General features: G+C 38.0%; 1 protein-coding gene across 1 annotated transcript in view; it reads right to left on the bottom strand.

Annotated features, from left to right (window-relative positions):
- Positions 1–26,509, bottom strand: part of GPC5 (glypican 5) — a 1,150,586-nt gene that overhangs the window by 887,918 nt on the left and 236,159 nt on the right. The window contains exon 4 of the mRNA XM_054586471.1: positions 13,443–13,576. Coding sequence (XP_054442446.1) covers positions 13,443–13,576 — 134 coding nt within the window. The remainder of the gene's footprint in view (positions 1–13,442; positions 13,577–26,509) is intronic.

The following is a 26,509-nucleotide window of genomic DNA, read 5'->3' as shown; positions in this document are numbered from 1 at the left end:
CTTGTTTGCCCTGAGCTTACCGAAGGCACGAGAGAAACATGGACCAGCATAGTTATTGCTTCATTGCTTCCCATGCCCTTGAGGCCAGCAGTGGCAGAAGGTCTCCTGATCTTTCACGTGGCAAAAAAAAAAAAAAAAAAAAAAAAAGGAAAGAGAGAGAGAGAAAGAAGGAAAAAATGCAACTCACCCTAAAGTAGTCCTTTGGTCGATTGACATGGGAATGCACAATTACCAATATAAAATTGATCAACAATTCTAATTGGCTGTACCATTAACATTGACTTTAATTATTTTTTAATACTAAAAATACTCTATCTTTTCTTAGTAAAATAATTAAAAGACACCTGAAGAAAAGTTAATATGTGTCCTTTAATGTTTACATGACTCCCTTCCTGTTTACAGAGTGGTGTGCCTCCTTTGGCTTCCTCTCCATGGATACCAATAAGCCACCAAAATCAGACAGACAAGTAAAAGGAGAGACACAGAGATGGTTAGGTTTCCCAAGTCTAGGACCAAGCTATACATATATACAGAATGGCTTTTCTCACTTGACAATACATCATGAACCCATTTTATGTTAATAAGTTTCAGTCTTACTTATTTTTATATAGCTGTATAATGTTCCACAACCTGGATATAGCAACACTTGCATAATGTATCAAAACATTTCACTAAACTAATCTACATTTTAATTTATAAGGCTGACACTTCTCATACGTGTGGTTTGAAGAGTGGCAACCATGCGTTTCAAACTTTGCTGATCTTCTAGGGGCTGTTCTCACTTAGGCATGTGGCTCGGCTCTACCTTTGACTTTGCATTTCATTTCATTAAATGCTGCTGGAAACAGAGCTATATTTAAAAGGCAGACCACTCAGTCTTACGTCTTCATCTAAAGGGAATTTGTTTCAATATTGAAACGTGTATAAACTGTCATATATTGCACTTCCCTCCCTTTCTCCCATGCAATATAAAAGAAGCTATTTCTAATTTTGACCAACGCTAATTACCTGGAAAAGTGTTGGAGAAGAATCTTATTTTTAAAAGGCACATTTCTCTGTGGATGGTTGCAGACCGCAGGTTTCTTTATTTAATGACATGTATTGATTTTTCTTTACCCCTGAAGTCAGTCCACACATAACACAGGACCCAAATTAAAAGTGGTGCTTCACACACTGTTTGAAAATATCTGGAGAACAAAGGTCAAATGTGCAGAGCGCTAGTTAATGGCCTGAGGCAAAGTTAAGGTTAATGTGGCACTAATGAACAGGCTCACCCCTGCAGAGATGTCTGACCACAGTTGTCAAACAGCGGACTTTTAGAATGTCAGTCTCTTGCTTAGCAGAGGAAATGTATAATTACATGTTCCTAGATAAGATCTCTCTCTTCTCTGGCTATTCTGAACCCGTATTTAATCATTTTCCTTTATTCCCAACGAAGGCGTTCTATTTGGCAAAATACTTTTAGTATAAATTTTTTGAAAACAGAAGTGTTTAGGTTTCTCTTCTATAGCAATAATGCGTTTAAAAATACTTACGTCTATAGAGTTAGATTGGCTATAGGGAGAAATGAAATCTAGGTGCTTGGCCACTTTCTATACAAACTTTGTGATGCATGGAGAATGGGAGGAGAGAGACACTGAGAAGCCACACACTATATGGCACCAGGCATCTGTATCACACACGTGTGTTTCAAGCACACTGGATTCATATTTGATTGAAAGGAAAAACACTATTTTTTTGACAGGAGCACCTCAGAGCATCTGCTCTCTGAACCCCCTCGGAACTCACTGCTCATTGAGGATGCTGTGACCTATGGATCGGCACCATCCTCCAAGAGAACCATTTTTTTTTTCTGACTAAATGATCCCAGGTTTTGTCGTCCTCGTAGGAAGTCCTCTTATTCCTGTGGCATGATTTCCCCTCATTAGAAAATGCGCGTTCTCGCTGAAACTGAAGGAGTTAGGAGGGGCTTAGGCTAGGGTGCACCAGGAGAGTAATGGGGAGGAGAGAGAGAAAGGAGCCCTGGAAATTCGCTAATATCTTCAGCGAGCCTCTGCAGAGGTGCAGCGTGTCTGACGCTCCCTGCTGGGGATTTTATCCTAGCCCTGAGCTGGGCGTTCATAGCTCTCCGTACAATTAGCATAGACACCTCTCTTCCTCACTTCTCAGTAGCCCTCTAAACCTGACCCATTACTATTTAATGTCCCCATAAAAAGGACCCTTTCTGAAAGCATCCTCCTCTAAAAGGAGTGATTTAAACATGATGTCAAAACTGGGTTTTCCAAACCAGCCCTCATCTCGTTTACCCATGCTGTAAAATGCACCTTAAAATGCACTGACTCTGTTCTCCATTAAAAAGGACTTTAAATGAAGACCTTAACTCATTTATAAAAATTAACACTGAACCAAGTTTCCAGTCTTAGAAGAAATCAGGTACTAAGAAATCAAGGAAATTGAGCATCCATTCAAAAAGAGATGTGATATAAATTCTCCTACCTCAAAATTTTTTGTTTAATAAAGATATGCAATTATTTGTTCAGTTTTACTAATTTCAGGAAGGATGCTATTGGTTTGGTTCCAGACCAACGTGGACATTTAGCCAAATGAAATATTTGCAAATCTAATGATGCTAATGTAGGTCATTCTCTCTCTCTCTCTCTCACACACACACACACACACACACACACACACACACATGTCTTTTTGAGTACCTATATTTTGAAATTCATCATTTTAGGTCAAATCTCAATAGTTATTCTTTATTTGCTAGTTATTAATAGTTATTCTGTGGTCGCTAACATTTAAACTATAAATTCCATGCTTTAAAGGACAAGAAAACATACTTTGGGTAATATTTTCTTCTCTCTGCACTAGAACAACATTTATGAAATACAGTCCCTTTAATAGACTGCCAATACAAGGGCTGCTCCCTCATTCTTTTTTTTTACCCTGTTTTCATTTTGTGATTTCAATCAGCTTTTGCTGGTTACCTCCATTGAATGTATGTGATTTTTGGACAATATATGCTTGGTACAAATTGTCCTACTTGCATTCCCAGTTACTCTATAGCTCGCAGTGCTGATGCTTGTGTTCCTGGAGTTTGAAGAAAATGGGGTATTGTAGTGTGCAATTTTATTCCTATTTTTCTAGTAAGTCTTATTTTGAAAACAAAAAACAAAACAAAAAAAGACCTTTGGAATCTTGCATGTGGCCCAGTTACTGTTATATTCCCAATTTCTGATGGGTGACATAGAATATCACTAAGGCTGAATCATGTACAATTACTGATACTTAATTACATCAAAATATTTTCCATGTCATGCAAAAGAATGTAAGAATCTATCCTTCCACTATGACTGTTCATATGCATTTGCTTATAGAAGGACTTCCACTGGAAAATGTAGACAAGTACAATGAAGATTTCAAATCCTTTGAGTTTACTGAGTTTGCGGGGGCCCCCAAAGTTATACTCTTCCATTTCTGACAAGATCCTTGCTGCAAGAGGGTAATACCGACACGCCCAAAGGAGCACCTTTACCTGTTGATCTGCAAAAGTTATCAAAGAGGTTGAGTCATATTTTGGGGAAGGAAGATGGATCTGAAAGTCTGTGACTCAACAAATACGAACTTAAAAACAAAGAATCATCCAGAAACTCTCTTCGCGCATTCATCAGTGGCGCTCTCAAGCGAAAGATCATGGCGCGCCCCAGAAACGGTCGGTGTGCATTTGTGACTTGCAGTGACCACGGGAAGAATAAAAAGCAGGGCCTTTACCCACCTATATAATCCACTCTGGAAACACATGCCTTCTATTTTTAAGGACAACTTTCATTCCCATCCCACGTGCACTTGGATAAAAACGCCAGTACCTCTAGGTGCTGCCTGCTCTCCAATTCTGAAATAGCTTTATGCCCTCTTAAAAAAATGACCAGTTTCACTATGACTCTAAGTCTTCCTCTCCTATTTAAGAAATGGAGTGAGAAGAAAAATAGCTGAATGTGATGTTCTTTCCAGCTCTGCAGATGTTCACTGACTTTTTCAAAGAAAAAGAAGAGAAGATTCACTTTTTTGTGTGAGAAGGAAGAATTAGAAATGAAAGAAAACATACTCTCAGCTATATTTGGCAGGGAGAATTTCATTCAGTTTGGTATACTTGGTGGGGGGTTATTTTTGCACCATATAAATGGCAAAACTCTACTGTCATGATTCTAAGTGCTACTGAAAAGTTCTAGCTCATCTGAAAAAGCTGCTACTAGGAAATAGAAGAACTTTGAAAATATGTTTTAAAACTAATTTAATGGTCATTCTTCATATGACTATGAAAAAATATATATATATATACACCCTTTTTTCTATAGTGGGAAATGTGGGGAGATTTCTTTCTAGTCACATAAATGTAAAGTTGACAGCCTCAATATTATAGATGTGGCAAATTAACCCAAGGAGCAAAGCATTATAGACTACTAACATAATTTGCAGAGTTTAGAATAAACGTCATGCTCCCTGAAATAAGCCTATCCTAATTTAAGCAAGCTAGCTATGAGAGTTCTAATTACAGCCAGTGATAGCCACATAAATTTTTTTCTAGAATATTGAGTAAATGTTACCATCAAAACAAAAAGTGGGTATCCATTGGATACCATATATGTATACATAACCACATCTAAAGCCAATCACTATTTCAGCTTCTAGTTCATACCAATAGTTGAAACCATCTCTTCTTTCAGCACAAGTAGTGTTTAATGTTACCTTATATTCCATTGTTTGGCCCTGACTAATGTGACTCAGTTGGTTGAGCGACATCCAGCAAAGCGAAACGTCACAGGTTCGATTCCTGGTCAGGGCACATGCCTGGGTTGCAGCGCCCAGTCCGCAGGTGGGGTATGTGCGAGAGGCCACCAATTAATGTTTCTCTGCCTCTCTTTCTCTCTCCCTGCCTCTTTCTCTAAAAATAAATAAATAAAATCTTTAAAAAATATATTCCACTGTTTGGATTTTGTTTCCGGTATTTTGTGAAATGTTAATTAATTTTTCCATGAATGTTTGTCTAGAAAGTAAGACTAAGCCCACTTTGTGAAGGCCTTATTTTTAATATGAGTTGTAAATGATACAAATTATTTTCCCGTGCACAAAATTTTGCATGCATTTGCTTATGAACTGTCTTCTTCAGGGAAGTTTTTATCAAATTCGCAGTGGGATACACGACCCGCAAAGGTTAAGCACCACTAGCCTAAGCTTTTGCCACATGTTTGCTGGGTCGTCTGACATGTCTTCTTCCCGCGTGCCTGGTTTCTGAGGGGTCCTGCTCTTCATTATTCTCGGAAGTTTTGATGCTCGCCGGCCTCGAAGCGTCCACTTCCCGAGCCCTGCCCGGGCGCCCTCGCGCCCCCTGACCAAGGCCCGGCCTTGGCCTGCCCTGCCCCCGGTGGCCGCACTACCATCACTCACTAAGCCCTGTTTTAAATTACACAGAAATGTCCTCACAGAAGAGAACGTGACCTTTATTTTAGTAAATTAAGCTTACAGGTGATAAATAACGATGGCACCTCAAAGAAGCATTGACTTCCTTTAAGGAAATAAATTGGAAATTGTTTTCTCCAGTCCTGAAATTGACACTGAATTTTTCTCAAGGAGATGACTTTTTCCTGACCTGTGGGTATTTTCATTCACTGAGTAGGTGTATACAAAATTCATCATTAAACCCAGTATATCAATATTGATTTACCCACATAAACAAACATATACACCCAAACACATATATCAGCTCTATTGTGCTAAGTGCATGTTTTTTAGCTAAACTATCCTGTGTAATATGGACTGGTTCCACCTATCTTGGCAATAATCCTTAATAATAGAGGAGAGCGGATGACAGCTAGTCGGGGGGTGGGGCGGGGGCAGCGGTTAGGGGGTGGAGGGATTGAGCAAAGAGGAGAAAGGACTCATGGACGTGGACAACAATGTAGCGATCGCTGCGGTGGGGAGGGAGGGATAAGGGGACTAAGTGGTAATAGAAAAGAATATAATAAAGATTAAATCAAAGTTTAAAAAATAGTGTATTCTTCATTCAGTGTATGTTCAATTTTTTTCTCTGTTTCACTAATTATTTGTAACCACGTCCCCGTGTGCTTTAGTGATATACAGGCTATCAATTAAAGTGCATTCACAGAGAGTCACTCCCTGAAGTGGGTCATGGCCTGACTCATTCCTTTCCTTAAACTGTACCATGTCAAGCATCCTCTTCACTTTCCCACTCTCAATAAATAAAAGCAGTAACGTTCTATGTAACTAAAGTTCTAATAGTTCAAATACTTAGATCAAGATTTAATAAACACATTAGAATAAAATGAAATGTCCTGATGGTACAGTATTCCAATGAAGCTCTAGAAAGAAAGTTGATAAAAACAACTCATAGGACAATTTAAATTTTGTTTCAAATGTTAAAATCCAGTATTTCTCAAAAATTCTCCTTTCCCCACCTTCACATCAAAATCCTCTCTGATATTTAAAAAACAAACAAACAAACCAAAAAAAAAAAAAGATCTTTTACTAAGCAAGTAAGCCAGTCTCTGTTACGCCAACACACACCTATGCATGCAGCCAACCCCCTTAATTGGTGTGCTCTTAAATGAGAGGCTTGGCTAATTGGAATGCTTGCTGGCGAACAGATGGAGCATTGGTGTTGAGACTCTCTGTCTTAATATATTGTCCTGGGGTTTTCCTAATTACCCACTTAATTGGCACAGCCACGCCGCTTTGAAATAATAATGTACAGCTAATTATCACCGATTTAAGCCCACTAATAGCTTGCCCTTACCAGCACACTTCAAGGAATCAAGCAGATAGAGGGACTGCCACAGGGAAATCACCTGCCTGGGCTGAACAGACCGTTACAGGGCTGCCCTGTCCTTAATACAGGCGCTGCTTTGGTTTCTACCCAAAAACGCTAAACAGCAAGGCTTTGCGGGATTTGGAAGGGAGTGATAGCTCTTCCATGACTATCTCAACCTTAGGAGATGTTCGTGCCCGGTGTGCATCAACTCAAAGTCTTCAAATAGCTAATTATGTGTTTGCTACGTAAGTTTGAAAAATAGGATAGAAGCATAAATACAATCACATCTCCAAAAAATGATCAAGAGAAGTCGATGCTATGGTTTAGCTCCACTCTTTCCTGAAAGAACTTCTTCATGAGCAATCTTAGCACACCTCTTCGATCCAGGGACTGATTTTAGGAAGGAAAATTTCCTTCTTCAAACGTTAGAAATATAACAAGCAAAATGTAATGTATTAAACAGAAGGGTTCTCTGTGAAATGAATACAGGAGGAGGAAAGGGAAGAATATGCAAAAAAAACAACTTGGGTTCTTTCTGGTTATTTTAGGCCTGTAGAATTTCTCCAGAATTTATGGAGAAATATCTGCATTTAGGATGGATAAGATACAATACTTCTGCCTTCGTTTGCAATTCTTTTGCATTTATGGTAGGTACTTTTTCACAGATCTGTAGGTCAGGTTGCCTAGAAGCAGTGCCCAAGGTAGGAATTTGGACACAGTCAATCATGGAGGGACCACCCTTATGGGAAAGGCAGTGAGGGCAGCCAGGCAGAGCGCGCAGGAAGACGTGAAGTGGGGATATGGGTTCGGCTTCAGCCAGACTCCACAGGGAGAGCTGAACTTGACATGGTCACACATTTGGTCCTATCACCTTGAGTAAGAGGCCAGCCTCTATTCCCATGCTGCTCAGGCACTGTCTGTGAGATGCGGCTGCGGGGTGAGGCTGGGCGGGGGCAGGTGGGGGTTGACCCCCTCCCCAAGGTGGATGAGAGGGCACCACAGCCAGTCTCTAGGATGACCCCCCACAACCTTCCCTTTCATGTCCTTGTGTAGTCCCCCTCCACAGAGAACGGATGTGACCTGCAACCCTTAGGAAACTGCAGACACCATAGCGAGGGACCTCTGAATCTAGATTATAAAAGACACTCTAGCTTCAGCCCCACCCTCTTCTGGATTGCCTGCCCTGAGGGAAACAAGCCACAATGTTGTGAGGGAGCTCAAGCAGTCCTATGAAGAGGTCACCGTGACAACAAGCCAAAGTCCCCTGCCGGCAGCCATGTGATCATCCAGTCCCAAGGAGGACAGTGGCCTGACAACTTGAGAGCCATCTCTCTAGGGACCCTGAGTCAAAATCTTATCACTGAGCAACTCCCAAATTCCTGACCCTCCAAAAATAAGTAACAAATGCTTTATTGCCTCTTTAAGATGCTAGGGTTTGGAATTATTTGTTAGGTAACAAATGAGGGCTGCTACCTAACAAATACAGATGGCTCCTATTTGTTGAAGGCAGTTCCCCAGAGGACAGGGCACAGAGGGTAATTGGCAGCCAGGACAAAGCAGCCAGGAAGTGGATAATATAGCGAAAGGCGTGTGAGGAGGGCAACTACTACCTGAGTTGCCTTTCATGTTAAATGTTTCCACTGAACCTCCCCTACTACCTACAGAGTGTCCTGTCATGAACTTAATGATGGCTTGGACATTTATATGTTTTTTAAAAAAGATTTTATTTGTTTATTTTTAGAGAGGGGAAGAGAGGGAGAGAGGGAGAAGAACATCAATGCGTGGTTGCCTCTTGAACGTCCCCTACTGGGGATCTGGCCAGCAAACCAGACGCGTGCCCTGGCTAGGAATTGAACCGATGATCCCCTTGGTTTGCAGGCCGGCGCTCAATCCATTGAGCCACAACCAGCCAGGGTGACATTCGTACTTTTAAAAGCAGTGGCTGGCAACAACTTAGAATTCTAGACCCAGTTAAAATAGTCTTAAAAAATGAAGATATGTTTAGGATAGAAAAAAAGCTGTGAGAACTCATTACTAGTCATAAGTAATGAATGTTATAGTACAGTTAAAACAAAATGATTCAAGATGTACACATGGAACTGAAAATAAGCAAAGAGCACCAGAAAGAATAACATATGTGAGAAATTATAGGTAAATATGGATATTTGAAAACAACAATAACAATGTCTTAGGTTTGTTAAAATGTTGGTTGACATAAGATATTTGTTGACAAAATAGGACAAAAAACAGAAAGAGAGTAATGGAGTGAAACTGTTTTAAGATTCTTATGTGTTAAAAGTTTTAATTTAAAATAGATAGTAAAACTAAAATGCACATTGTGATCTCTATGATAACTATTAAGAAATAGTAAACACAAATTCAAAATGTTCTGAAGATAAAAAGAATAATAAATATCAGTTGAACTAAAAAAATGAGGTAAGAAAGGGTAAACAATTTTAAAATGGGATAAAGAGAAACAAAGAAAAAGAAGATGGTGGACTCAACTATTTTAAGATACCATGTGTTACTGTAAAACATAAACTAAAACATTCCAATTAAAAAACAAAAACTGTAATAATCACATAATAAATACTATATAGGAAAAAAGTAGCTTGTCAAATTATAAGTCAACATGATTACATTAATATAACCTTGAGACAATTATTTGAATTAAGAAATGAAAAGCTATGGAAGTTAAATAAACTGTAACTCTGTTGCAAAACCTTTAAACATTTTTTAAATTAGGGTGTGCCATAAATCTAACATAATTTTTTTAATTGTATAAAATATACCACTAAACAAACTAAATCTAAAGTAAACTATGCCAACAGAATTTGAAAAGACTATGACTTATGTAAAAATGCCAAAGAATATACATGCATATATGTAAAGCCCACAGATACAGACAACTATGTGGTGGAGGGAGGAAAATGGCGGTAAAATGGGGATCATTTGTAATAGTGTCAACAATAAAACAATGTAATAAAAACATTTAAAAAAAAAGAAAGTGAGCTTAGTCACAACAGTTACATTATACTATGGTGGGTACATTGCCTTTTAGATTTTTATCACAAAAGAAAGTATATTGACATATAGTCCATTTTAGTTGGCCAGTGTGATCAAATAAAAATTTAAACATTATTGACTGCTTATTTAGGTTTTCCAACTTCATTCCTCTAATATAGGAGATAATGATGATAATATTTTTAAGAAGGAGATAGAAAAAGAGGTTAAAATTATAGAAAGTAAGAGTATTATTATTAAATATAATAAAGATGATTAACATAAAAGACAAAATAAAAAAATGCACTTGAAATTTTAGCCAATATAGAATAGTGCTTATCTTTATTTACAGAGGTTTTCCACTGATCCATTTACAAATTTTTTTTCATCTAATAGAGTGATTATATTAAGCTATATAAACTGTTAAATTCTTTTGTTTCATAGTTTTTAAAAAGTTTTAAATTGGTTTAAATTTATAGAAATTAGTTTCTGCTATAAGTATTCTCATGGGAGTTGTTCAAAGTAAATAAAGAAAACCTAAGAAAAATTGCCATGGATATAATATTAATTAATAAAAACTAACTCAGGAAATGTTAATTTTCCTAAGATAAGCCTCTGGGAGGAAAAATATTGATATTTCTAGTGCTTGACAATTCAGCAGGGTTTCTAAATGTCTAGTAGTCTGGATCTTATTGGGATATTCTTCTAAAGTAAAAGGCAAATTTCTGCACTTAAAATGACCTAGCACTCAGCCCTGGCTGGTATGTTTCAGTTGGTTGCAGAGTCGTCCCATAAACCAAAAAGTCACGGGTTCAATTCCCAGTCAGAGCACATGCCTGAGTGAGAAGTTTGGTCCCCAGTTGGGACACATACAAGAGGCAACTGATTGATGTTTCTCTCTCACATCGATGTTTCTCTTCCTCTCTCTCTCCCTCCATTCTTCTAATCCTCTCTCTAAAATTAATAAGCATGTACTCAGGTGAGGAATTAAAAAAAAAGGATGACCTACCACTCAGGAAGAGACAGTGCAGTTTGCACTGGGTGAGCTGATCTAACCCATTTATGAAGTAGCCCCAAAGAGTTTTTGTATGAAAGTGTCTGTAGTTTGGTTTTTCGAGCTGCTCTGACATTTAGTCCCGACGATCCAGCTCATCTACTCAATGGTGCTGGAAGTAACATGGATGCTACACAGAAACACGGGGAAGCCCCATTTGAAGACTCACAGTGCAGACATCCAGGGCTTTGGAGCAAAGTCATTCCTCCTTTTGCTAAAAATGGTTGGTTGGTTGGTTGGTTGGTTGGTTGGTTGGTTGGTTGATCGGTTTGCAACTGGGCACTGGTGGAAACTACACACTTGACCAGGGGCTAGCAAGAAACTCTGCAACCTGAGATGCCCATAATGAACTCAGCGCTAAATGGTCTGCCATCCTACAAGATCAGCCTTGTCCAGAAGCAGTATATCATTAGGTGGAAGTGACCTGTTGGAAATCAGCCTTAAGTGGGTGGAAAAATCACAAGTAAGATGCATGGAAAGAAGCCCAGACTTGCTCGGCACCTACCCCTTCTACATTTCCCCTCCAGCTGCAATTGGAATTGATAACCTCCTGGGGAATGATGAAATGATGAAGGATAAATAAAATTCAGGTCTAGTGTATAAATAGGCCTGCATGATTTTTAGGCATCAAGCAAAAAAATATACTACCACAGCAATTAAGCTCCACTCAGGAGTGGCAAGAAAAAATCTGCAAAAATGAAATGCTTAAGTGGGCTCATTTACAGTATCTCTGGTTACTCACTTTGTGTAGCATCCCTTTGTGTGATGGATCTATCCTGATTTGTGGGCAATGGCTAATGGTAACCGGCTGGTCAAGGACATAGAAATAATGAGTTTGCAAGATTGGTGACAAGGTGGTCTATTAAAAGGCCAGAATACTTATAAAACTTTCCACTCATATGAGCCCCTCATTGTTCCTGAGACAATTTGTAACATTTCACAGGCACTGGCTTAGTTTTGCTAGTGAATAAATCAGGTTAAGTGTTGGGTTTTGTTTAAGCTCTCCAATAATTGGTTTATTCTGATGGTGCAACCAACATGACCTTTAAGAACTTTAGATCATCCTTAGGTGGATTTTACTATAAAAGCCACCCTAGCCAAAGCATTCTAATTTCTCAAAGACAAGAAATGACTGCTGGTCACTATGACTGGGGAGAGGGGAACAAATGGTGATGAAAAAAAAATACAGTAAAGATGAAATTATAAAAAAAGAAAGGGAACAGCTCCTTTGCATGTCAAATGCTGAATCTTTTATGTCATAGCAAATGGCCAGCTAGAGCCCAGACCTTTGTCCCGTGTGGATAGCCCCTCTGAGGGGAGAATGAGGCAACTGGGGGCACTGTCCCAAAAGGAAAGAAACACATCTTTCGTTACAGAGAATACAGCTGTGTAAAATACTGAATTCCCAATAAGGTATTATAAGAAAGAATTATTTGAAGTAATAATTGAATATACAACTATATGCATTTCGGTTCAATTCACAACGCGTACTGAATATCTGGTATTTTCCAGGGCATACACTGGTCAACTGAACACAAAAATAAATAAAAGAAAAGTTTCTTCCAGTGTTAAGTTTTTCAGCCCATTATTAAGCGAAGGGACAGTAACGGAGGCTTTGATTTAACGTGTGCCATAATGATGGGCGCAGTGGTGGGAATGCGAGTTAGGAAAGCAAGCCACTCAGTGCTGAGCTATTTTGAATCAACCGTCAGCCATTTTCAGCATTCTGGGTAAAAAGTATGAAGACTTCTTGATATCATTTTTTTCCTTTTTTCATTTTAACAGAGTATTAACCTCTAGTAACATCTGTCACATTATTCATGTGTATACTCTTTTTGGTCTTACATTGTCCTATATGGTAGCCACTAGCTACATGGAATTTAGACCAACATTAAATAACATTAAAAATTCAATCCTCAGTCACACTAGCTATGTTTTAGTTTTCTTATTTTATTGTGACAGGAACACATACAATGAGATACACCCTATTAATACGTGTATTAGTGTACATTACAGTATCGTTGACCACAGGGAGGAAGAAATGGGGAGTTACTAATCAATGGGCATGAAGTTTCACTTAAGGAAGAATTGGCCCTAGAGATCTGCTGCGCAACAGTCTAACAGGTGCCCAGGGCCCGCCACGGACTCATAGATGGAGAGCAGGATGGCAGCTGAGGCGGGGCAGGTAGCGGTTAGGGGGTGGGGGGGTTGAGCAAAAAGGAAAAAGGGCCCATGGACATGGACAACAGTGTGGTGATTGTGGGGGCAGGGGTATAGGGGGACTAAATGGTAATGGAAAAATACAATAAAGATTCAATTTTTTTTAAAAAAAGAAAATATCCCTTTCACAGAAAGTTTCATTGACTTCTAAAGCTGGTGCTATCCTCCTAATTAATGGAATAAGAAGGAACCAGTGAATTTTAAAGGTAATTAACGTTTATCCTTTGTTTCTCCAATAGGATTATTTTGTTCTACTTAACTGAATGCATTCTATTCTGTTGTAAAATTAATGGCTTACTTTCTCTTCTCTTTCTGGTTGTAAAACAAATGTCTTACTTTCTTCTGTTGGCAAGTGTCTCTTCGCCATTTCTTGTGGAGATCTTCATTCCAAGCTTCTCTTTGCTTCCATCAAAAGAACAAGGGGGGCTTTGAGTGGGTGTTCTGATTGGATGGCCGCATATCTTATTTACCTTTCAAATAGAAAATATTAAAAGAAAGTTAGAAACTATGCTCCAGGCTTTCTGAGAAAGTAACGTTTGCTAGAGTAAAAACAATCACATGTTCTTATTTAGTCCCCATTGTTAATCTTTACAACATATAATGTTCGACCCTCAAAATTATCATTGAAAAATTAAGTCATTATTGGACACATTACCATGTAAAGCATCAAAAAGACTCATTGATATCTTATTCAGTTAAAGAGGCAGAGTAGTATAATTGGAAATACATAAAAGCATTGCTTGGAAATCAGAAAACTGTGGTTCCTATCCTAATTTTTCCCCTTAAGTGCTGAAATTTTCAATACCATGGCAGAAATTCTTTGAACTTGAGTTCCTCATAGGTAAAATGAAAATTTTAGAGTAAATTATTTCAAAGGTCCTTAAAGTTCTAAATTTCTTTGATTTTTTCCATGCAATAAGCATTAAAATTTTATGCAACAATCCCTTTATTTAACCCATATTTATTTTATTTCTAGTATTTGCAAAGACTATGTATTAGGACAGAAGATGAGAAACTAAATTTCCCCACAAGAGAGCCTCCAGTTCAGATGGAAAGAAAAACAAAATAGTTCCTCCCACACATCAAAATGCCAGTTGTATGTATCAAAACATTGGTGCAGCCAAGGTGTTCCCAAAATCTAAAGGAAGTTGGGATCATTTCTAGTTCCGGGTGACAGGTGAAGAAAGAAATCAGGGAAGACTGTTGTGGGAAAGAACACTCTGCTGGGAGAAGACTTGGAGCAGCTGTTGGGCCTGAGTATGTTGAGCTTTATTTCAATTCAACCAAATTATAAATATACAAGTACTTATTGCACCTCCATTCTGTTAGATGCTGGAGATACGAATCCACATGAATATGGTAAGACTGGTATACACAGCTGAGAGCACAGTCAGACGTGTAAAACAGCAATTGGAATACAATATGACAAGAACAACCAAAGAAATACACAGAAGTAACACTGTAACACTTTGAAAATAGATTAACTATTTGGGGTGCTCAGGAAAGAGCTATAGGTCCTGTCTAAACAGCAGGTTACAGGGTGAATTAGGAGTTCCTCGGGTGCACAAAACAGGAAGATGATTCCAAGAGAGAGCAGGAAAGCAAAGAGAGGTGCACAGTAATTTAGCATGTTCTGATAAAACAAAAAGTATATAATGAAAGAAAGTGGTACAAGAGGTCAGACATTAACATGTTGTAACTGGTATGATAACAGTTGTTAAACAACTTCAAGTTGTCCACAACTTCAAGTAACAAGAGCCAAGGGAAGATGATAGAAGTTAATGGTGGAAATGTTAAAGGTAAGATTGTTCAGACTTATTGTGGTGATCATTCTGCAATGCATACAAATATCAAATCTTCATGTTGTACACCTGAAACTAATATAATATTATGTGTCAATTATAGTTCTTTTTTTTTTAAAGCCATAATGTGACTTGGACACCAAGCTGAAAAAAATTTGCCTCCACAAATGGAGAACAAGAAAAAGGTTCTAGACAGGAAAGTAGTAGCTTAAGGTTTCCACAAGAGAAAAATCTTAATGACAGTTGTAGGTAGGGAAGGAGACCAAAAAAGGTCCTGCAGTAAAACACTGGGGAGTTTCTGGGCCCCAAGTCAGTGGCAGCAGAGGTGTAAAGGAAGCAGCAGATGTAAGCGGTGCATGAGAGGAAGAGAGTGTATGGAGATGGACTAGATACATCATGTTGTCAGAACAATGAATGATGATGAAAGGCCAGGGAAAAATCCTGCGAGGTAAGTGCCAGAAAACATAAGGCTGATACAGAAAATGAATAAAAATTTAGCCTGCCTGGAAAGAAGGGCACATGAAGGGTAATAGTAAAAGAAAATTATGTTTGAGTGGTAGGTTGAAGTAAGATCTTGGAGGGCTGTAAATGGCAAGCTAAGAACTTTTATTTATTAGACAGAATCCTCTGCTGGCTGCTGGATAGAAAAGATAAATACCAGAGCTGATATTTAGCAAATGAATCTGACAGCGTTTTATAAGTTGAACTAGAGAGAGAGACCTATTAAAGCCTGGTAGATTGTTAATAGACCACTGAAGTGGTCCTGAGGAAAGAAAGTTTTATTCTGAAATACAGTGGTGACACCTTCCATGAAGAGAAGGGTTCATGAATTACATGTGCAGAGAAAAGAAGTGAAACCCAGAGGGCTAAATCCAGAACACAAACCCCACCAAATGCTGACGAGGATGTGAAGCAACCAGGACTCAGCACCATTGTTGGTGGGAATACAAAATGGTGTAGAGCCACTCTGGAGACAGTTTGGCTGTTTCTCACGAAAAACAAAAACAAACAAACAAAAAAACCCCTCTTACCACATGACCCAGCACTCACACCCCTTAGTATTTAGCTAAAGGAGTTAAACACTTAGGTCCACCCAAAAACCTGCACACAGGTGTTTACAGCAGCTTTATTTGTAACTGCCATAACATGAAAGCAGCCAAGCTGTCCTGCGGTGGGTGAAGGGATAAACCGCGGTACATCAAGACGACAGACTATTATCTAGTGCTAAAAAGAAGTGAACTACCAAGCTGTGAGAAGACATACGGAAAACTTTAATACCTGTTGCTAAGTAAAACGAGCCAAGCTGAAAAGCCTACGTATTGTACGATACCAACTATATGACATTCTCAACAAGGCAGAACTATGGAGAGAGTAAGAAGATTGGTGGTTGCCAGGGGAAGGGTTGGGGAGAAGTGAGTAGGCAGAACACAGGGGATTTGTAGGGCAGCGAAACTATTCTGTGTGATACTATAATGGGGGATACGTGTCATTATACATGTGCCCAAACGCAAAGAACATATACCATGAAAAGTGAACTAGGGCCTGTGAGTGATAGTGGTATGTCAATGGAGGTTCACCAGTCATAACAAAGGTATCTCTATGGTAGAGGATATTGATCGTGCGGGCGGGCCATGCATGTGTGGGGGCAAAGGCTAGATGGAAAATCCTTGTACCGTCAGCTTAATTTTGACGTGAATCTAAAACTGCTCTAAGAAATAAAGTCTATTTTCAAAAAGAAACTCAACAGGGCTTAGCAAATTACCAAAAGTGAGAAGTTAGGGAAGTGTAAGGCCAAAGTGTTAAAAGGCTCAAAGTGAATGTCCAACCATTGAAGCTAAAAAAAAATAGTGATAATAGACTGTAACTGTATTAGCAAGGTGCTAAAATAGTCATTAAAAAAAGGAGGAAAGTATCTTCATTGTCAACAACTTCAAGTAACAAGAACCAAGGGAAGATGATAGAAGTTAATGGTGGAAATGTTAAGGGTAAGATTGTTCAGCGAAACCACAGGGTATTTGGAAATGACAGAAGACTAAGAGGGAAATGCCACAATCATGGTCTGGTGCGACTAGCCATGGCCTTAGGGCGAGTCACAGAGCTTCCTTGAATCCCAGTTTTCTCATCCTTGAAACCTGAGAGAATAAAACCACTTTGCAGTTACGGGTTAAGGGAAAGCTTATCATGCCCTATCCCTGCCATGCTGGACCTATGACCGTATCTGCTATTAAACATGTTTCCTTGGAAGGCAGAAGGAGAGCTGAAAATACCAGCCCCACAAGATCTTTCTTCTCACTATCATCTTTGCAACTTTTTTCTAACAAGTACAAAAGAAAATGTACAGGCCACAGAGTTATACACAACCTTTGATTATAACCAAAGGTACAGCATATAGAGCTGATTCCAATAAACACAAATAAATTTCAAAGCCCTTGTATTTGTTGACTTGCTATGAGGGAACTCTACTTCACACTTTATCGAAAGGTAACGGAAAACCATCTGTGACCAGCACATTAGCCTTGCACCTTAGCTCCCCTGAGGGGAGCCGACGTGGGTGGCACATTTTAATAACTAGCACCTTCTTGCTATTGGTGAAACCCTCACACTTAACTTTGACAGCTTTTCATCTTTGATTTATACTGCAATTTTCTCCTTTTTCTCCTCCCCGGTCTCAATCGTTCTTCCCTGCAATCTGTCTGAAGCGTCTGGGAAAGAAACTGTTTTCCTCCCTAATCCTTACCTACTTCAGCTGTAAGTCCCATCTCCGGCCTCCCGCTGATTCTCAAGTTGCCGTCTCACCTTGAAACGACTCTTTCAGTGGCTCCTAACTCCCATCATTTCTCCCGCCCTGATCATGTATTTGTTTCAACAACTTCTGGTCACTTAGCATCCGAAAGGATAAACTTCTCCTGGGGCCTCAGAGTGTCTCTGTTCACCAAGTCTGATTCAGACCTTCAAATATTGAAAATGGTTAGCTAATAAACACTTAGTAAAAAATGTTTGTTTATTTCCACTGAACTCCCTTAAGCACAGGTTCCACTTCTTTGGTAGTGGTTTTTTAAAATGTTTATTAGTAATAAAAATTGAAAAGAAAAAAATGTTGAAACTACTGAAATGCAACACATGTGGAGGTACTATGAGTGTTTACTCAGCAATCAGAGGATGAGGCATGAGTAGAATATACATCGCTGTATGTGTAGAATTTTTTTTTTTTTTGCAGGCCACAGTTAAGATGCTTAGTGTCAAAATGAAAGGTGGTTAAAAGAAATTTCGTAAGGAATCGCTCTGCAAGGATGTTTGAGGAAAATAATACAAATACTACTACTAATAATAGATAAAAATATGGGACAGGGTAGTTTTTGTTCCAATGTGTTGTGCTCCACTATATTAAAAGCTACTTGTAAACTATCTGGAGAAAATATACTATTGGCAGTTTTTCCAGTTATAACAACAAACGAGTTTATTTCCCTTCTCTTGCCTAGTTGCCTATGATTCTCAGAAATAACCAGTCGAAGACCTGGTTGGTTTCAGGGGTAAAATCTGCAGCTACAAATCAGAATAGGACTAACTTTTCCAGACACAGAGGACATCATTATGTTAGCTTTAGTCCAATCCGAACTTAGGAAAGCATGTTGGGCCAAATCACAGGGTGAGGGGCGCTTACGTGCCAGGTTCAGGAAGTTCACACGTCATTTTGCAGACTATCTAACATACTTATGAATTCATGATTAGTAAGGAAAGGAATGTTGTTATCAGAGCCTTGTTTTAGAAGACCCAAAAGACAAAGCAACATTTCCCATGGGTAAGGCAAGAGAATATTAGAATAAACTCAAAAAGAACCCATGAAATCAGAAAGGAAGGGAAAGGGGAAGCTCTTTTAGGAGTGGAATGAGTGGGATTTAGCTACTGGTTGATTTTCTTTAAGAGGTAAAAAAGAAAAAGAATTAAAGCTGTTAGCAGTTTTGAACCTGGCAACCCGGGCGAATAAAGACCCAATAACTGATATGTGGAAGACAGATGGTAGAGTAAATTTACTGTTTTGGTTTATCTGGTCCTTAGATCTCATTTATAACTTTGATTTGGAGAGAATGCTAAAAGGTAATCCTACGTGATGGATGGGAGATAAAAACAAAGTTAATGATTAGAATCAACCGCATAAAGCCAATAGTTAAAGCCCTGAAAATGGAGGAAGTTATAAAATGTATATAGGATAAAAAGATCAGAAAGAAAATCTTTCAGAGGCAGGAAAAAAAGAACTCAGATAATACCAAAAAAAAAAAAAAAAAAAAAAGAGAGAGAAAAGAAACTAAAAAGAAGGAAGAAATAAATGGAGAAAAAGCAAAGAAGGAAGGGAGGGAGGGAAGAAGGCTTTTAGACTAATAGAGCTGGAACTTATAAGAGCATAAAAAATATTTAAAGACCAAAGCAGGACAATATCTTTGCTAAGATTGCATGTAGGCAGTGGAAGTATCTATTTACTTTTGAATCAGTATTCACTTTTTTGAATTATATCCCTGGCTTTCCTGAGGCTCCAGCTTGCAAAGAGCAGATGGTGGGACTTCTCAGCCTCCAAAATCATGTGAACTGATTCCTCATAATTAATATCTTTATATACCAATATTGATACAGATATATCGATGATACATCTCTCATTAGTTCTGTTTCTCTGCACAACCCTGACAAACTCAATGTCTAAATCAGGTTTGTTGTTAACATCATAAATAGTCTTTCCTGTAGCTTAATTCCACTTTGATATATGAATTAAATGACTGTAATTACATGCAATTAATAAAAGGAGAAAGCAAATATGAAAACCTCAAAAACATTATAAAAATTCTGTTTAATTTCTCTTATATTATCAGGTACTTTAATCTTCTTCCTATGTCATTGTAGTTTGACTAAAAAAAATGTATCTTTTAATCCTATAGATATGTATCATAGTGTCCTCTTTTATTGTATAATATGAACTAAAGCTTTGAATCAGATAGAGTCCACTCAAAATGTGATCTCAGTATATTTCTCAATATAATGCAACATATACTTCAATGAAATTATAAAAACATCCTCAGTGAGTATGGATAAACTTTTAAACAAATGAATTAAACAAACAGTAAACAATATTATTTGAACAAAAGTAATAATATAAAGAAATTATATGATCAAAGATGAAATCAAGCAAAATTGAACTTTAAAAAGCTATTATAAAATATATTCTATTTTCTTTTTTTAAATTTTTACATTTATTGATTTTTAGAGAGAGAGAGGGAAGGAGAGAGGGAGAGAGGAATGGACAGAGAAAGAAAGAGAGAGAGAAGCATCGATTTAGTTGTCCAGCCACCCATATACTCACTCTTTGCTCCTCACATGTTCCTGAGCAGGGGATGGAACCCACAGCCTTGGAGTATCAGGATGATGCTCTCACTAACTGAGCTACCCGGCTAGGACAAATATATTCTATTTTCCTAAAATTTCCATTAGTAAGCCAGATGCTTTCCTATCCAAAGACACTTTTGGTAAGAAAAATCAATGTCACGATGACTAGAATTCTGGCATAGTAATAGTATATTATTATAAAACCTTTTGCTACCTTTGTGTTAAGGAAGGTGGAAAAAAATAGGTGATGTCAGATTATCACACCCTAAAACTATGGAACAACCACCATCCGAGTAAGATACCTGCTACTTACAAGTTTAAGGCACAAATAATTCCCTAAGTCAACTATGGAAAAAAAATATAGAAGTTATAACCATAACAGCACTTTTAAAACACTAGTACATTCTTGTGTTGCAATAAGGAATATAGGAAGTTATAAATTATTAAGGTTCCATAAAGTACTGCCTTTAAATATAAGTTAACCATAGGAGAATTCTAAATTTGTACAAGGTGCTCAGTTCTTGGGAAAAAAGCAAATAAAATGAAGTAAAAGTTGAGTAAAGAAGAAAACACCTACTGTTTCCACTTTGCAAGGGCTAGGGATATGTTTAGTCTAGTTAGCAAAGAATAATAAGACTATTTTTATAAAATTGATTTCAGAGAGAGGACGGGAGAAAGAAAAACATTGAATTGTTTTTCTACTTATTTAAGCATTCATTGGTTGATTCTTGTATGTGCCCAGACCGGGGATTGAACTTACAACCTTAATGTATTGGGACGACACTCTAACCAACTGAGCTACCAGGCCAGGGCCAAATAAGACTGAGTCTTTTTTTTTTTTTTTTTAAGATTTTCTTTATTTACTTTAAGAGAGAGGGGAAGGGAAGGAGAAAGAGTAGGAGAGAAACATCATTGTGTGGTTACCTCTCACACGCCCCCTACTGGGGACCTGGCCCACAACCCAGTCATATGCCCTCACTAAGAATTGAACTGGTGACCCTTTGGTTTGCAGGCTGGCACTCTGTACCACACCAACTAGAGCAGATTGATTCTGTTAAAAAAGTGTTTAACTAGAGCCAGTGAATGTCTGGTCTTGGGAGACTGACTTCTCTTTGTTTTCTCTCTTAATTTTCCAGAAGTTGCCTTTCCATATGGATTTCTGTAGCTATCTTCATAAAGGTTGTCAGTCTAACTCATTTTATATTTCAAATTAAAATTAAAAGAGGAGGAGGAGGAAAGGTGGGCGGGGATAAGCAGGACAATTAAACAATCTTGTATGTGGCCCACTGTGAGCAAATTAAACCACCAGAGGGAGCTTCTGCATTTCAATCCTATTCATAATCATTAATTATACTGATAATGAGTACATTAAAAATCATTTAGTTCAGGGCTCTTAGAGAAAAATCCAACTTGAAGGCCAAAGCGAAAAATGTTTAGATACATGAACTCTTCATAAACATCCACTTTTTTTAAATGTAAAACTACTTGACTGAGGCTGCAGTGACAATGGGATCAAATACGAAAAGTAAAACACCCCAGAATCGTGAACTAATTTATTTGGAGTTGTCTCGTAGTCAGAAATAGAAAGAGACTGCCCATTGACCAAGGTAATCAATTTTTCCCCTCTTTCTTTTTCTGTCCTTCGCTCCCTCCCTCCTTCCTTCTTATCTTCCATTTCTGCCTTCCTCTTTCCACCATTTTACCTTTTTCCTTCCTTTTTATCTCCCTTATTTCCAGTTATAGGGACACATTAGTTTAGAAAGTCCCCAAGGCTAAAAGTCAAAACGTGTTATTTTAGTCCTTGTTTAACTACAGATTAAAATGTCCATCAATAAATTGAGCACCTGCTATTTGAAGTACATGATTCTAAGATGTGGGAATCCAGCAATGAATTGGCTCTCGACATACTTACATTCTATCAGGGGAAACTAAAAATAGAACATTAAATAGACTACTTTATGTTGTGAAGAATGTTATTCAGTGAAAAACAGATAACTGACAGTCACGGGGAGAAATAAGCAGTTCTTGAGGATGGATTAACTATAACAAGTGAAAGATGCAGTGGATTCAAGAATGACTTCTGGTATTTTTAGGTAGAAGCATCTGGGTAAATAGAAGTGTCCTTGTGGGAGATAGAGAAGAATGGATTTGGGGAGCCAGGTAAAATTCTCTTCGGAAACGCTTGGCTTTCTGTGACCATCATCCACCCAGGAGCAGCTGTGTACAGGGCTGTAAGTCATGTGAGCTGCAAACGCCAGGGTGAGGTCAGGCAAGATGCATACATGTGGTTGTCGATAGCATGGAATGAGTAGAGATGGAGGAGACTCATCATACACTTAAGACTCATACCTGGGCTTATTTTACTTAGCATAATATTCTCAAGGCCCATTCATGAAGAGGGTATTTTTCATGAAAAAGAGGAAATGACATCCAAAGTGACTGACAGTCATGTAAAATAAGGATAAACTTATGAGAAATAAGACTTGTGAAAGTATAGTTTAGATAGAGGAGTGTGGCAAACAACACAGTGATCAGTGAGAGTATAAGAGATAAAAAGAATTAAGAAAGCAAAGACTGAAGTTACACAAATCTTTTACAGAGTTTTGTAGTAAAGGAGAGCAAATTTATGGGGCAGAGCCTAGAGAGGCATGGAGTCTAGCAAGCTTGTTTTGCTTTGTTTTGTTTTGTTTTATGATGGTAGCTATTAAGACATGATTGCATATTTAATGGTTTAATGTTTCAGATCATTTGATCTACGAGAGTCCTATTCTAAAACAAGTGAGATATTTTTCAAAGTGTGTGAGTGCCACCATGGAGGAATGCCATTTAAACAAAGAACCTGAACTTGGCCTGTCTTTACTTCTGCAGTTGTACATGGCTAATGAGAATTAAATTCACATGCATTGGAGAAGCTAGAGCCTGATCAGGAAAGAAATAAGGAATTTATATAGAATATGGAGAATAAATATGTTGAACATTTCCATGAGATAAAATGATTCTGGGATTAGCAATCTGAGAATAAGTGAGATGGACAGGTAGGAACTGACCACCATGAGATATGTGAATTGCAGATCTCAGAGGTGGTCCAAGTACTGATGATGGAGCGGGGAAGGCAGGAGCAGAGATAGGATGAGATATGCACGTATGCAGGTTGGACTAGCATTTCTAGATAATCCGAGAACCTGAGACTCCTAATGGGTGTGATGTAAAAGGGGAAGCAAAGCATAACAGAGTCATCCCTGGCCATCAGACCGTAGGTATTTAACGACATGGGAGCCAAATGCTTATGGTGGCTTACCGCATCGGAGGAGGCTGGTCACATCGCCGGTTTGCACAAGCTGACTTTAAGCAAATAATTTATGAGCTCTATTCGTCTTTGACTTTGGAAAAAAATGGACATACTTAACAATGCAGTGGTGGGAATTTTGTAAAACTCCCTATACATAGGGATTTTTTTTTCTCTTTTAACTATGTAAGGAAAGTTTTTATTGATAACGGCAATAAAATCTAGACCTGGAAGACATTTGCCAAGTCTCTGATTTCTTGTCTTTAGGGAATTTATAACCTAGCTAGACAGGGAGGATTTCCAGCGATAAAAATAAATTGATAAATAAAGTTAACCTGAATATAATTTAAGTAATCTCTCAGTGGGGTGTAAGCTATGTGCCAGAAGAATGTTATAAGCAGTAAGTTGCATAGGAGCCTGAAGAAAAAATCACTGGGAACCAGAGCAGGGAAGATCTTAGACAAACCTTGAATCGTTAGTAAAAAGAAAAAAATGAAAGAGAGAGAAATCCTAGCCTGAGGCTGATGGAATGGAGAGGGAATAGAATTCCAAACAGCAGATATTAACTTGGTTATACTGAGAAAAGTTTGATTCAATTAGGTTTTTCAATATGGTCTCTGGGGGCGAGGGGGATGTACATTTTTCCTTATGTGATTATTCAGCTTAGTGATGTTTTAAACCCCTTGAGTTAGCCAGCCTGATATTCCACAAACTCTTGGGCTCTGCCATGCAGAGAAGGGACCACCCAGCCAGGACAGCCTCCATATTCTGGTGATGTGAAACCTCAGGGAAGGAAAGAGAAGCGACCTGAAATCAAGGTTAAGAATAGGGCACTCTGAAAGGCCAAGCAATGTCCCTAGAGACACAAAATCAAAACCTGGCCATTTCCATCATCAAAGGGAACAAGAAGCCTACAGTGTAAAAGTAAATATTCTTCAATGTAATAATTAGGTAAAAATGTAAAAGAAGACTAAATGAAGATGGCCATGTTTCCCCACTTTTTCAAAGCTGCAAAGGTCTGAAGATGCTCCAGAAATGGCATCAGCTAGAAGTTTCAAATGTTCCAAACAAAGCGATTCTTCTGCACCGGGCCTCACGTTCTCCTGTTCCCACTTTGCCCCCGCGCTGGAGATCTGTCACCTCAGAAAGAGCTTTCATTAGCTCTTCCTCCAAAACGTGCAAGAGCTTCTTTGCTGACATTCTTTCCAAAACTCTCCCAACTCAAATCCTCTCAGTTCCTCTCCCAGATTAACATTCCTAAAGCACAGTTCCCACCAGGATGCTTCTCTGACTCAAAGCCTTCTTGGTTCATTTTCGAATGAGTATGAACTAAAGCATTTCATGTGGATTTACTGTGGAATCCTGAAATTGCCCAGCACTGCACTTTAAGACACCATGGGTTTTAGCGACACTGTGTTGTTGTTACCCATAGAATCCAGAGTTGCCTTGTACTTTTCAGGTTTTGAGCTTTTCTTCTTTTCTGCTTGCTTAAATGTTATCATCTTGCAACGCTCAAGATAAAATATCCCCTGTGAAATTAAGTCAGCCTTGATCTCTCAACTTGAGGTTATTTCGCAAACTTGCAAGTATTTGGTTTGCGCATCTCAGTCGGGTTTTTCCTTGAAGCAGTTTGGAGCAGAGAAGAGGAAGTGTTTTGCTTGGCTGTATTTTCCGTTGTTCCCAATAGCTGTCAAAGCTCCCCCCAACGAACAAAGCTAATATACATTTATGCAAATGAATTAATATTTCTTCCTAACCACATCGTTTGCTAGACATAATCAAATGACTATTTCAGAGACGATTGTAATAATGCCCCATTCCACAGAGTACTCAAAGTATAACGTTGCGTCTGCCTGTTTCCTATGCTAAGGAACTGCAGTTTTTTCTGCCTTTCTTAATTTTCATATCTACTCACCTATAATGAACAGTGCATGTACCATTCATGTATAAAAAAACTGCATTGCCAGAAAATTGTTAGGAAGGTACTTCAAGGAGACACTGTGGACTGAGAAAATGATTGCAACATATTTAATACACAAATGCTGATTACACAGAATAGTTGAAAAAGACAAATGACCCAGTGGCGAAAAAGTAAGTGAACAAAGAAGATGAATATCTAAGTCACAGAAAAAAAATTCAGATGGCAAAAAAATATATGAAAACTGACCAACCTCAGAACTTAACTATAAATTTAAAAATACAATTTTCATCCACCCAAGTAGAAAACATTTGGCAGGATCAAATACTGGCGAAAGTGTGGGGAAGGAGTTGGCCTCTTATACTCTCTACGAGCCAGTAATTCTATGTAAGTATATCTTGCCTAAAGAAACAACTACACTTAAGGACAAGGAAGCGTGTAGTAAGATATTGGATCATTTCTTTTTAATAATGAAAAATTAAAAATTAGTATCTATCATTTTTTCATGATTATATAATCATAGCATATTATAACTTGAAATAGTACATAATTGTTAAAAGGAAAATATAAAAACATATTATGAATAAAAATAATCTGAAAAATAAGTAAACTAAGATATGTATGGTATTCAAATTAAAACACCATATATTTTTATTGTTATATTCATTTATAAATGAATTTTATAAATGGATTTTATAAATGGATTTTAAAGATCTAGAAGGATTCACAACTCATTCCTCATGGTGAATACTACCAGGGAAGGGAAAGCAAATTGGTAAAACCTAACCTTCTATAAGATTCTCCTGCTTTATAACCATGAGCAGAGACACACACGTTCACACATTTTATTCTTTATCTGTCTGGATTTTCTAAATGAGAATATATTGTATACATCTCTGAAAAGCTTTCTTTTGTCAGTGAAATGTTACTTATTTCATGAATATACCCAGAAGTCAAAAGCTACATACCAATGCTAAGTTTCATGTTTTCTTATTTATATTTGTGTACATAGAGATACAGACACACA

The sequence above is a fragment of the Pteronotus mesoamericanus genome, unplaced genomic scaffold, assembly GCF_021234165.1.
Source record: "Pteronotus mesoamericanus isolate MK-2021 breed Mesoamerican mustached bat unplaced genomic scaffold, CSHL_Meso_final contig_94, whole genome shotgun sequence".
Taxonomy (NCBI): Eukaryota; Metazoa; Chordata; class Mammalia; order Chiroptera; family Mormoopidae; genus Pteronotus; species Pteronotus mesoamericanus.
The sequence above is the reverse complement of the archived record's forward strand: the minus strand, read 5'-3'. Positions and strand labels throughout refer to the sequence as shown.